We start from the raw sequence: 12,563 nt of genomic DNA, 5'->3' as shown, positions 1-12,563 counted from the left end.
ACAATTTATCCGCGTGTCTGACCAGCTCAAATATCTGGGCGTGGTTTTCCACTCCAATTTTGAGTTCGTCAGACATGTGGACTACATTCTCGGTAAGGCCAAAAAATTATTCTGGGCTTACCAGCGGGTTATTTGCAGATCAGGTGGACTAACACTGCCTGTCAAACTGTTAATTTATAAACAAATAATTCGACCAATCTTGGCATACGCCTTCCCCGTCTGGTACGGAATCTCCTCCCATCAAATGGAGAGAATTCGTATCTGGGATAGGAGGGTGCTAAGATCGTGTCTTGAAATAAAACCCATACTAGACGACAGTGGAATATGGCGACTCCCGCACAATTCCGCTGTATACGAGAACACACCTTTCGACAGAATCGATATGTTCCTGATCAAAGGTGCTCTAAAATTCCTAGAAAAATCATCATTTTTGGAAAATTCCTTAATTATTGACAGCCTTAATGATTATAGTATTACTGACATTAACAACATATTAGAGACAAACTATCACGCACCAAAGTGTTTATTACCTTTGGACAGAGCAGGCCTTCTCTCTATTGATAATCAATTACTTTTCTATCACCGCCGTTATAAGACGTTCGACATTAATAATACCTTCTACAATATATCACAGTAGCCGATGAAGCACACCTGTACATAGTTAATTATAAGTAGTTTTAAGCACCATAGCCACAGTTCTAAAATACACTTTTTTTCTTTTGTTTATTAGCCCCTTTTTTAATAATTCTTTTTTTTTGGGGATTATAATATAAGCTAAATACAACATATATTACATTTAATGAAATTTAATTTCTGGTGTTAGCGATATGATGCATATATTATGCACATATATATGTATTAATGAGTTAAACTTAGATAAATATTAGTATGCTAAGTAGTTTTATGCTAGGAACACAATTGGAGCGAACGACGAATTTCGCCCTACGTGGCGACAAAATGAGCCGCGAAAATTCGTCGTATGGAACACAATAACGACGAAATTATAAAACAGCTGATGAAGTTGTTTACTTTTTGCTCATTTGTTGACTACAATGAATTATACAAGAACACATAATTCTTTACGTTCTTTATTATAATTTCACTTATGTCCATCTTCTCTATTACAAATTCACTGATATCCATCTTCACTCAGGCGCAAGTACACAAATAAATAAACAAACTAATTATGTTTTTTTTTGTACGAGTAACAGATAGTAGAGTGACCATAACAAATTTTAAAGTAAAAAGTAACTTTATTTACTAAAACACATAAAATTCGTACAAGTATGGCCACCTTGTACTGTTTTGTTCGCCGGTCGCCGGCGTATGAAATAGAAATAAAGCTAATTGAGTTCGCGGCGACCGACGAAATTTTCGCCGGTGCCGTGATTGTGTGCACTTCCATATACACATATGTGTTTTATTTTTGATTAAGTAGTCCTTAAGAGCTTTTGTTAGACATAAGTCATATATAAATTGTATTAATGAATTGAATTAATAAACTTGAACGCCGCTAACAAAAATAATAGTACACATAAATTTGTGAGTGTATTTGTGTTAACAGTGAAATATAAACCAAACAGTGAATAACCATGTCTGACGCCGCAGTTGTTGAAGCCACCGCCTCCCCAGTTGACGTTGTTGAGAAAAAGGCACCAAAAAAAGCCGCTGCCAAAGCAAAGAAGCCATCAGCTGCCCCTACCCACCCTCCAACCCAGCAAATGGTTGATGCCGCCATCAAGACCCTGAAGGAACGTGGAGGTTCATCATTGCTCGCCATCAAGAAATACTTGGCCAGCACCTACAAAGTAGAATCCCAAAAATTGGCCCCCTTCATCAAGAAGTACTTGAAAGGTGCCGTTGCCAGTGGAAAATTGATCCAAACTAATGGTAAGGGTGCTTCTGGTTCATTCAAATTGTCTGCTTCGGCCTCCAAGGAACCCAAAGCCAAGACTGCCGAAAAGAAGAAGAAGGCCCCAGCCGCTGGTGACAAAAAGAAGAAGGCTGCCGCCCCTAAAAAGGCCGCTGGTGAGAAGAAGGCAGCTGCCAAAAAACCCTCTGCCGCCAAGAAGACCGCTGAAAAGAAGAAGGCCGACAAAACAAATTCAAAGGCTGCCAAGAAAACCGGTACAGTTAAAGCTAAACCAGCAAAGGCACCCAAGGCAATAACTGCAGCTGCTAAGCCCAAAAAGGCCGCAGCAGCAAAGAAGCCAGCTGCTAAGAAAGCCGCCGCCAAGAAGTAATTTTTCCCAGAAAGATAACTTTTTCCACAATATTTTCGATATTCGAAAACATACTATCTAACAGCCCTTTTCAGGGCTACAAATTAAATTAAAAAAGAGAAAAATATTTATTTTCAACAGTTATCGTATATATTTGTTACCTAAATAAATAAGTAAATTTGTACACGTGTTTAATTTTGGGAAAAAAATTACTTTCGCTAATTACTGTTCTTACTAGGTAATTTTATTGAGCCAATATAATGGTGGACGCCACTGGATTATTTTTTAACCCAGGTCATAAAAGATAATAAAATATTTAAAATTTTTCCTAATTAACCACAGGTCATAATTCTTGTAAATCCCCATAATTTGGCCATTTTTATAATTTCTACTTAATTTTGAAAAATTTGTAATTTTCATATTCTCTGTTAAATTTCACGAATTTCATCCAAAAATTACATGTTGGCAAAATATTTACATTTTCCATCAATATATTTTTTCCTTTCCAGCCTTATATTTCGTTGCTTTGCCGTTGTGCTGTAACAAAATGCTCACACATACATGATGCCCATTCGATGTTGATCAACGACGGCAAGGCAAATCACCACTGTTATAGCATATCGCACAAGCAAGCATAGAACCCAAGCAAACATGCAAAGGCTAAACAGAGGTACATATGCGAGTTAGCTAAATGCATGGAAAAAATCATTGTATAGAGAAAAATATATTTCTTATGGAATTTTATTCGTTTATTACTAAATAATGATAAATTGTAGCTTCAACAAAATATGATCTCTTTTGAAATGTTTTTTGTTATTTCGACGCAAAATGAAAAATATCAAGACATTTACTTGGAGCTGGTGTATTTAGTAACAGCCTTGGTACCTTCACTGACGGCGTGCTTAGCCAATTCACCGGGCAACAATAGACGGACGGCGGTCTGGATTTCCCGACTGGTGATTGTCGAGCGCTTGTTGTAGTGGGCCAAACGAGGGGCTTCGGCGGCAATACGTTCGAAGATATCGTTGACGAAACTGTCCATGATGCTCATGGCCTTGGAGGAGATACCGGTGTCGGGATGGACTTGCTTCAACACTTTGTAAATGTAGATAGCGTAACTCTCCTTACGCTTGGTACGTCTCTTCGACTTATCGCCCTTGGTAATGTTCTTTTGGGCTTTGCCGGCCTTCTTTGCTGCTTTACCACTGGTTTTAGGAGGCATTTTCACTTATTATTTTTTTTTTGAGTCACACAAACACTTTTAACACTGTTCACAAATGATGAACCAAAACGGCCAGCTATACAGAATTTGTAGATTGTAGACGACAAGAATTTCAGGTAGTCACAGCTAGCTGGCACACACAAGCAAACCACCCCATTATTGAAGAAATGTGTGTGTGAGAAAAGTATAAATAGCACGTTTCGAGGTGAAAATTTTTTTCATTTGTGTTTTTCAGTGCTTAAGTGAAGTGTTCAAAACTAAAATAAAGTGAAAATGTCTGGTCGTAGTAAAGGTGGCAAAGTTAAGAGAAAGGCAAAGTCCCGTTCCAATCGTGCTGGTCTTCAATTCCCCGTCGGTCGTATCCATCGTCTGTTGCGCAAAGGCAACTATGCTGAGCGTGTTGGTGCCGGTGTTCCCGTCTATTTAGCCGCTGTCATGGAATATTTGGCTGCTGAAGTCTTGGAATTGGCTGGCAATGCTGCCCGTGACAACAATAAGACTCGTATCATTCCCCGTCACTTGCAATTGGCCATCCGTAACGACGAAGAATTGAACAAATTGCTGTCTGGCGTTACCATTGCCCAAGGTGGTGTATTGCCAAACATCCAAGCTGTTCTCTTGCCAAAGAAGACCGAAAAGAAAGCCTAAATTATTTCGAAAGGTATTATGGAATGAAGAAGAAGAATACAGACCATCGTATAATTCCATAGAAAAATCAACCAATCCGTCCTTTTCAGGACGGCAAAAAATATTTGAAAAGAGAAAGAAAATTGCGTCAAACTACATTATTTGCATTAATATTAAAAAAATAAAAATTCTCAATAATTTTCTATGAGACGTTGGCAGAATAAATGTTTTTCGTTGTCAGTTGCATATATGTGTTGGCGTTATTGTTGTCTCTTATGATTTCAGGAATAGAGCACGAGAGAGAGATCGTAGCGTCACCAAATGAGTATGTATACTATGAGGAGGAAGAAGAAGAAGCATGTTGCATTGATGGTGGCCCGCAGTAATTTTATGTGAAAAAATCGTACCCCGGCGCATTCTTGGTGAAGGCACAAAGTAGACGATTTGCAAGGGAATTTTGGCGGCAAAGTAGTGTTTTGGTGAAAATGAAAATAAAAGTACGTTGTGGTGCTATGGAAAATTTTAAACACAAAAAATAGAATAAAAGTAACATAATGAAATGAAAATTAACGAAAATAATAACAAAGAAAAATAAAATAACGTAAATTAACAACTAAATTAAAATAAAATAAGAACATTTTTAAAAATTAAGGCAAATATTAATGAAAAGTTAAAGAAATTTAAATGAAAATATTTGGAAATAAATTAAAGAAATTTCGAATAATAAATAGATTTTATGAAAATAAAAGATACTTTAAATGAAATCACAAATTTTTAAATTAATAGTAAGGAAATATATAAAATAATTTTAAATTAATAATAAGGAAATAAATAAAATAATTTTAAATAAAACGAAGTAGTGATTTTTAAAAAATAATATAATGAAAAATTAAATAGAAATTAGTTGAAAATTAAATAAAAAAATTTAACATAAATAAAATAAAATTCATTTAATGAAGAATTTTTAAAGAAAATTCAATAATTTTAATTTTTGATACAATTTTAAAGGAAATGATTAGTGAATAATTTACAAATTTTTAAAGAAATTTTTTAAGATAATATGAATCAGCGATCTATTTAATAAAAATATTCAACAATTTCAAATTAAATTTTGAGAAAAGATTTAACAATATTTAAAAAAGTGAAAATGAAATTCCTTTGCTAACACAGCATGGTTGTTCTTTAATAATATCGACTAAACAGCATCAATACATACATAAAGCGACGCTATATTATACTCATATTATACGAAAAGGAAGAAGAAGAACTAAATGTGTTTAGCGATGTGAGTTGCCGACGGCATGTTTATGATCGGGAATAAAATATGAGACCTCGGTAAAACAATGTTTTCGGTGAAAATATTCAGGAAAAATTGAAACGAGTAAGTATTTATATTTTTTCTTTTAGTGTTTATTTTTTATTTATTTTAATTAAAAACATAGTTTTCAACAAGAAATTATCTCTTTTTTGATATATTTTGTGGTCCTGAAAAGGACCGTTTGTTTTGTTGTAAAAAAGATTTCTCCAAATTGCGTCAAGAATTTGTTTAACCGCCGAAGCTGGCTTGGTAATAGCTGGCTTGGTAATACCTATCACGGAGCACTTTCCTGTGACGTTTAGCGCCACCTTTTCCCAAGCCTTTACCACCTTTACCACGACTAGTCATTTTTTCACTTTAGTTTATTTCACTCATCACTTCACGAACAGTTTGAGCACTAATGTTTTTTTCCGGGCGATTCCGCTCGTATTTATACAAAATTTGAGGCTCTCTCCAACCATTTAACGCACAAGTAAAGTATGTACAGTTATATGTGTGTGTACATTTGCCGTTAGTATCGTATGTTCTCTTTTGTGTGTGCGTGTACATTTGGTATACCGATAGGTAAGAATTCACTAACATATCAACCCCAAAGGTGTTGCTAACAGCGCAATTTTCTATAAATACTCGTTTTCGTGGCGATGGCAACGTTATTACAGTGTTAACAGTGTTTATGTGCATATCTCTAGTGAAGTGAAAAAAATTCAAGTGAAAAATGGCTCGTACTTAGCAAACTGCCCGTAAATCGACCGGTGGAAAGGCTCCCCGTAAACAACTAGCCACCAAAGCTGCCCGTAAGAGAGCCCCAGCCACCGGCGGTGTTAAGAAGCCTCATCGTTTCCGTCCTGGTACAGTTGCTTTGCGTGAAATCCGTCGTTACCAGAAGAGTATTGAATTGTTGATCCGCAAATTGCCCTTCCAACGTTTGGATCGTGAAATTGCTCAAGATTCCAAAACTGACTTGCGTTTCCAGAGCTCTGCTCTTATGGCTTTGCAAGAAGCCAGTGAAGCCTACTTGGTTGGTCTTTACGAAGATACTAACTTGTGCGCCATCCATGCTAAGCGTGTCACCATCATGCCTAAGGATATCCAATTGGCCAGACGTATTCGTGGAGAACGTGCTTAAATTCTTGACGTTTTAAATGCAACAATTTTACAACAAAACAATCGGTCCTTTTCAGGACCACAAATATTTTACAAAAAAGAGATATTTTTTCACTCAATCTACAAATTTTAGTATTTTTTTTAAATAAATAAAAAAATTTAGGGCATTGATTATTTTTGAAAATTTTTAAAATAAAGAAGTATTTTTTTGATGTTGATTTTTTTCCTTGATTATTTTTCGTCACTTTATTTTTTTTATTTTGTTTTGATCGAATATTTTATTTTTTTAATTTTATTTGAATTTTTTCAATTATCCATTTTGATAGTTTCCTTTAATTTGCAAAATTATTATCATTTTTGTACTCCCTCTTCGAAAAAAATGCTATGACTCATAATAACAACCACCACATACATTTTGCTAACGGGATTTTTTTTGTCCATTTTGTTTTTTTCCTTTTCCCGTTAAACAAAAAATTGCTCTCTTCATGATTTTTGGCGCGAAATTTGTCTATTTCTCTCATTTTATTCCCCTTCGATCATTTTTTTTTGTTGTGGACTATTCAATTTAATGGGAAAAAATTCTCTGCCTTTAATTTCTACGAATTATTTCATGTGAATTTTAAAAATTTCCAGCTAAAATTTTGCCCCTCCTATTTAATTTTTTTCAGGAATGATGTATGAAATATGTTTATTCCTTTTCAGCAAAATTTTTAAATGTTTTATACGCATTTTAAGACATTTGAATATGAATTTTCTCCATATGGAATTACAAAATTATTTTTGCCCGATGTATTTAGAGAAATTGGTAATAATTTATTATTTTTTAAAAATTTAAGAAGAAAATGATTTGTTGAGAATTTTGATGTAAAATATAATTAAAAGTATTATAAAAAGAAATGCCAATAATATCTACCTTTGAAGTTGATCGAAAAACAATTTTGTAAAACGCAATTAATTTCATGACATTTCCAAGTGTTCTAGGTGATATTTGCCTGTAAAGATGAATTTCTTTTTGGGAATATTTTTTCATAAAAGTAACAAAAATTTGACAAAATAACTTAGAAAATGGCTTCTAATACTATTTTTAATAAATTTTAGAACAAATTATGTTAAATTTCATAAAAAATATTGCAAAATGAAAATACATAACCGTTTGTCAGTGAATGCCTGTACATTGGTAGTATGAAGTATTCTGGGGATTTTGTAACTTTTCCCCGTAAATTATGACTTCTGGTGAATAATGTTATATTTTGATGTAAATATACAAATTCTGAAATGTTTTTTAAGAAATTTTTATAAAACTTATTAAGATTTGAGCTTTCAAATTTATTTCAAGAAAAACTTTTCTTCATTGAAATTATGCCAACAAGAGGATTTCTGCTGTCATAGACCTGTCATAATAATTTCAATTTTTTCACATAGTAAAATATGAAATTTCATCGATATTTTTCTTTGATCCTAAAGTAAACATATCAGGCTACATTTTCAAAAAGAATTTTCAATTAATTTTCATAAAAAATTCGATTTTTTTAAATTTTAGTTGGAAATTTGTGATTACATTTTTATAATCTGCCAAGTTAAACGTTTATAATTCACAAACGGCAAGTGATAATTACACCAAACTTTCTTTAAAACATAGCCTGAAATCTATACTTTAAAGGTATAAAACATTTTTAGTGAAAATTATCAAAGCTTCTTCAGGAAAATTTAATTTCTCCGAAAACTTTTGTAAAAAATTAAACACGCTTCCACACAATCTTTCGAAAAATTTACCAATTGACTACTATGCACATCTCATCTTTTCGATGTACCTACACTTTAGCTCGCCGCTAACAAAAATAATAGTACACATAAATTTGTGAGTGTATTTGTGTTAACAGTGAAATATAAAACAAACAGTGAATAACCATGTCTGACGCCGCCGTTGTTGAAGCCACCGCCTCCCCAGTTGCCGCTGGGCCAAATATTGGCCCCCTTCATCAAGAAGTACTTGAAAGGTGCCGTTGCCAGTGGAAAATTGATCCAAACTAATGGCAAGGGTGCTTCTGGTTCATTCAAATTGTCTGCTTCGGCCTCCAAGGAACCCAAAGCCAAGACTGCTGAAAAGAAGAAGAAGGCCCCAGCCGCTGGTGACAAAAAGAAGAAGGCTGCCGCCCCTAAAAAGGCCGCTGGTGAGAAGCTGCCAAAAAACCCTCTGACAAGAAGACCGCTGAAAAGAAGACGGCCGATAAAACAAAGGCTGCCAAGAAAACCGGTACAGTTAAAGCTAAACCAGCAAAGGCACCCAAGGCAATAACTGCAGCTGCTAAGCCCAAAAAGGCCGCAGCAGCAAAGAAGCCAGCTGCTAAGAAAGCCGCCGCCAAGAAGTAATTTTTCCCAGAAAGATTACTTTTTCCACAATATTTTCGATATTCGAAAACATACTATCTAACAGCCCTTTTCAGGGCTACAAATTAAATTAAAAAAGAGAAAAATATTTATTTTCAACAGTTATCGTATATATTTGTTACCTAAATAAATAAGTAAATTTGTACACGTGTTTAATTTTGGGAAAAAAATTACTTTCGCTAATTACTGTTCTTATTAGGTAATTTTATTGAGCCAATATAATGGTGGACGCCACTGGGTTATTTTTTAACCCAGGTCAAAAAAGATAATAAAATATTTAAAATCTTTCCTAATTACCCACAGGTCATAATTCTTGTAAATCCCCATAATTTGGCCATTTTTATAATTTCTACTTAATTTTGAAAAATTTGTAATTTTCATATTCTCTGTTAAATTTCACGAATTTCATCCAAAAATGACATTTTGGCAAAATATTTACATTTTCCATTAATATATTTTTTCCTTTCCAGCCTTATATTTCGTTGCTTTGCCGTTGTGCTGTAACAAAATGCTCACACATACATGATGCCCATTCGATGTTGATCAACGACGGCAAGGCAAAACATCACTAACACACGCACACCTATACGACGACGATGGCTGTTACAGCATATCGCACAAGCAAGCATAGAATCCAAGCAAACATGCAAAGGCACATATGCGAGTTAGCTAAATGCATGGAAAAATGATTGTATAGAGAAAAATATATTTCCTATGGAATTTTATTCGTTTATTACTAAATAATGATAAATTTTAGTTTCAACAAAAATATGATATCTTTTGAAATGCTTTTTGTGGCCCTGAAAAGGGCCTTTTAATGTAGTATTTCGACGCAAAATGAAAAATATCAAGACATTTACTTGGAGCTGGTGTATTTAGTAACAGCCTTGGTACCTTCACTGATGGCGTGCTTAGCCAATTCACCGGGCAATAATAGACGGACGGCGGTCTGGATTTCCCGACTGGTGATGGTCGAGCGCTTGTTGTAGTGGGCCAAACGAGAGGCTTCGGCGGCAATACGTTCGAAGATATCGTTGACGAAACTATTCATGATGCTCATGGCCTTGGAGGAGATACCGGTGTCGGGATGGACTTGCTTCAACACTTTGTAAATGTAGATAGCGTAACTCTCCTTACGCTTGGTACGTCTCTTCGACTTATCGCCCTTGGTAATGTTCTTTTGGGCTTTGCCGGCCTTCTTTGCTGCTTTACCACTGGTTTAGGAGGCATTTTCACTTCAATTTCAATTTGCCTATGGCAAATAACAAACTTACATACTAACAGAAATGGCTTACTGTACTAGAATCTTAAAACTATAGCTATTCGCTATTTACTACAATTACATACAATGTGGAGTACCACCAGCACCCAATCAAACAAAAAGAAATTTAATGCAAAATTAACATAAGTGCCCCAAAAAATCCAAAAGTTAAAAATGGGCGAATTCAACTAATTATATATCTTAAAACTAAAACTTAAATCTAGGGCTTAAAACTAGTTTCTACTAACTACTATTTACAATATATACAATATTTACAGTTACTGTGTACTGTTGTACACAGTACTTTCTACATCGAGGGTGTTGTAGCGCCGATGGTAGAAACGTAGCTCACCATCGATGTACAGCAACCCTTCATCCAACAACCTTCTTAACCAACCGGGGGTAGGTACCTAACATTGCGCAGTGCCTCTGCGTCCAGGCTGCTTTGCAGGGCATCCTCAAACAATCTGTTGTTAAGTCCGTCTGATCGGTCTAAGAATTCCAGTGCTCCTGACATCAGGACCCTGTCAATTCTCTCCCCTCCTGCCCTATCATATATGGCCCTATTAGAGGGTCGTCTGATAGTACCATCTTCTCTAAGTATTAGTCCCCTCATGCCTAAACATGAAGCCAGGACACTTCGTTCCCACTTCCTAAGCCTCTCCATCTGGCTGGACGAGATACCAAACCAGACAGGAAAAGCATAGGCAACAATAGGTCGCATTATTTGCCGATATAACAGCAACCTAACTTCGGGAGTTAATCCCCCACGCATCTTCATCAGCCCTTCATAGCTGAAGAAGACCTTTTTTGCTCTGGTCAGGATGAAATCTATGTGCCCTTTGAAGTCAAAATTCTTTTGAAAAATGACCCCAAGGTATTTTATCCTCTCCTTAATTTCCACGGTATTACGTCCAACTTTCACGACAGGACGTTGCCTTACGAAAGTTGGAGAAATATATCGTGATTTCCCGGTAAATACAATTCCCGAGCATTTGTCCCCATTTAGCTTGAGGCCCCATACGGTAAAGAACCTATATAAGACCGCAAGATAAATGTTCAGACGTGTTTCCGCTGTACGAGCATTCGTGGCTTTATATGCCACAAACACATCGTCGGCATACGATAATACCAACCCTCCTCGTGGAGGTGTCGGCATGTCACTGACATAGATGTTATATAACATCGGCCCTAGGAGGGAACCCTGGGGCACACCTGTCAGTACAGGTCTGCGACTGGATAGTCGCTCGCCTACTCTAACCTATCGGATAAGAAACTGCCTACCAATCGCAAGGTTTGGTGATCAAATCCAAACCGTTGCATTTTAAACAATAATCCTTGATGTCATACGGTATCAAAGGCCTTCGAAAAATCAAGTCCAATTGCAATAGTGCCTTGAGTATTGTTTAGACCTGAAGCCACATAGGATGAGAGAGCAGTTAGGGCATGGACAGTGGATAGGCCTGCCCTAAACCCGAACTGGTTGTCCTTCAACACCCTTTTATCCTCTACGAGTTTATTTAATCTTTCCAAAATGAAAGACTCGAAGAGTTTACCAAAGGCCGATAAAAGTGATATCGGCCTATAGCTGCTACATTGTCCAGGGGGAGAGTCCCTCTTATATATGGGAACCAACATAGCTTCTTTCCATGCCCTAGGAAAGTAACCCAGGTTCAGACAGTGATTAAATAACACTGCCAGGAAAGCGAAAATAACCTCGCCCGCCTTTTTTAAGGCGGTATCGGGTATACCGTCCAAGCCGCAGGATTTACGTGCTGGCCTACGGGCGATTGCCCTGCCCACACAACCTGCGCGAAGAAAACCGCCATCGTTCCAACGAGTGGCATTTTCACTTATAATTATTTTTTTTTTTTTTTTTTGAATCACACAAACACTTTTAACACTGTTCACAAAAGATAACCGAAACGCTTTTTACTTTTGCCACTTTTAAATTTGCCATTTATTTGTTTTAAATTGTCAGATTATACATTATATACTTAATGGCTACAGTATAAGATAGATTAGTAAATAAACATTCTCCTTTGCCATAGGGCTTACAATGTAGGAGACTACGATATTAAGATTATGTTAGTGCCGCATTTTTATGCTAAGCAATCATTAAATTATTTTAGTGTTTTAACAACATTCGTTGGTATAGATATGCCTTAAAAGTTTAAAAAAAGGCTAATACAAAAAAAAAAATAAAATATAAACTTAAATCTACCTTAAAACTATATAAACTTAAACTAATCTATTTACAATTATATTATTACTGAGCTGTGTTGTAGACAGGCTCAGAGTCAGCGTCAAATCTGTTATACCTACGATGGTAGTACATTAGGCGTTCATCATCGTAGAGCAATCCTTCGTCGCGTAATGTTAGTAGAGCTGCGGGTGGCAGATGCTTCCTTCTTTGAATAT

The 12,563-nt window shown here is 35.7% G+C and overlaps 4 protein-coding genes and 2 pseudogenes across 4 annotated transcripts; 4 read left to right on the top strand and 2 right to left on the bottom strand.

Moving 5' to 3' along the window:
- The first annotated feature begins 1,592 nt into the window (after positions 1 to 1,592).
- On the top strand, positions 1,593 to 2,243 carry LOC131805106 (histone H1-like). The gene has a single exon (XM_059128354.1). It carries the CDS (start codon positions 1,593 to 1,595, stop codon positions 2,241 to 2,243), a length of 651 nt encoding a protein of 216 aa, XP_058984337.1.
- Positions 2,244 to 3,043: 800 nt separating this feature from the next.
- On the bottom strand, positions 3,044 to 12,051 carry LOC131804899 (histone H2B-like). The gene is made up of 2 exons (XM_059128155.1): positions 12,018 to 12,051; positions 3,044 to 3,466 (listed from the first exon to the last, which is right to left on the bottom strand). The coding sequence occupies exon 2, from the start codon at positions 3,442 to 3,444 to the stop codon at positions 3,070 to 3,072; it is 375 nt and encodes a 124-aa protein (XP_058984138.1). The 5' UTR covers positions 3,445 to 3,466; positions 12,018 to 12,051; the 3' UTR covers positions 3,044 to 3,069.
- On the top strand, positions 3,718 to 4,180 carry LOC131804900 (histone H2A-like). Its single transcript, XM_059128156.1, has one exon. It carries the CDS (start codon positions 3,718 to 3,720, stop codon positions 4,090 to 4,092), a length of 375 nt encoding a protein of 124 aa, XP_058984139.1. The 3' UTR covers positions 4,093 to 4,180.
- Positions 6,105 to 6,524, top strand: LOC131804898 (histone H3-like; annotated as a pseudogene).
- LOC131805105 (histone H1.1-like) lies at positions 8,402 to 8,863 on the top strand. The gene is made up of 3 exons (XM_059128353.1): positions 8,402 to 8,431; positions 8,481 to 8,657; positions 8,699 to 8,863. Exons 1-3 carry the CDS (start codon positions 8,402 to 8,404, stop codon positions 8,861 to 8,863), a joined length of 372 nt encoding a protein of 123 aa, XP_058984336.1.
- Positions 9,738 to 10,111, bottom strand: LOC131804901 (histone H2B-like; annotated as a pseudogene).
- Positions 12,052 to 12,563: the final 512 nt, after the last annotated feature.

Source organism: Musca domestica, unplaced genomic scaffold (assembly GCF_030504385.1).
Source record: "Musca domestica strain aabys unplaced genomic scaffold, Musca_domestica.polishedcontigs.V.1.1 5, whole genome shotgun sequence".
Lineage (NCBI taxonomy): Eukaryota > Metazoa > Arthropoda > Insecta > Diptera > Muscidae > Musca > Musca domestica.
Note: the sequence above shows the minus strand (reverse complement) of the source record. Positions and strands in the feature narration are given on the sequence as shown.

What these genes read in the sequence shown, in the direction of transcription:
- LOC131805106 (XM_059128354.1), top strand. Translation starts at nt 1,593, where the DNA reads ATGTCTGACGCCGCAGTTGTTGAAGCCACCGCCTCCCCAGTTGACGTT.
- LOC131804900 (XM_059128156.1), top strand. Translation starts at nt 3,718, where the DNA reads ATGTCTGGTCGTAGTAAAGGTGGCAAAGTTAAGAGAAAGGCAAAGTCC.
- LOC131805105 (XM_059128353.1), top strand. Translation starts at nt 8,402, where the DNA reads ATGTCTGACGCCGCCGTTGTTGAAGCCACC. An exon ending in CCGCCGTTGTTGAAGCCACC is followed by an intron (nt 8,432 to 8,480) that starts GCCTCCCCAGTT and finishes TTCATCAAGAAG; the next exon opens with TACTTGAAAGGTGCCGTTGC. An exon ending in AGGCTGCCGCCCCTAAAAAG is followed by an intron (nt 8,658 to 8,698) that starts GCCGCTGGTGAG and finishes TCTGACAAGAAG; the next exon opens with ACCGCTGAAAAGAAGACGGC.
- LOC131804899 (XM_059128155.1), bottom strand. Translation starts at nt 3,444, where the DNA reads ATGCCTCCTAAAACCAGTGGTAAAGCAGCAAAGAAGGCCGGCAAAGCC.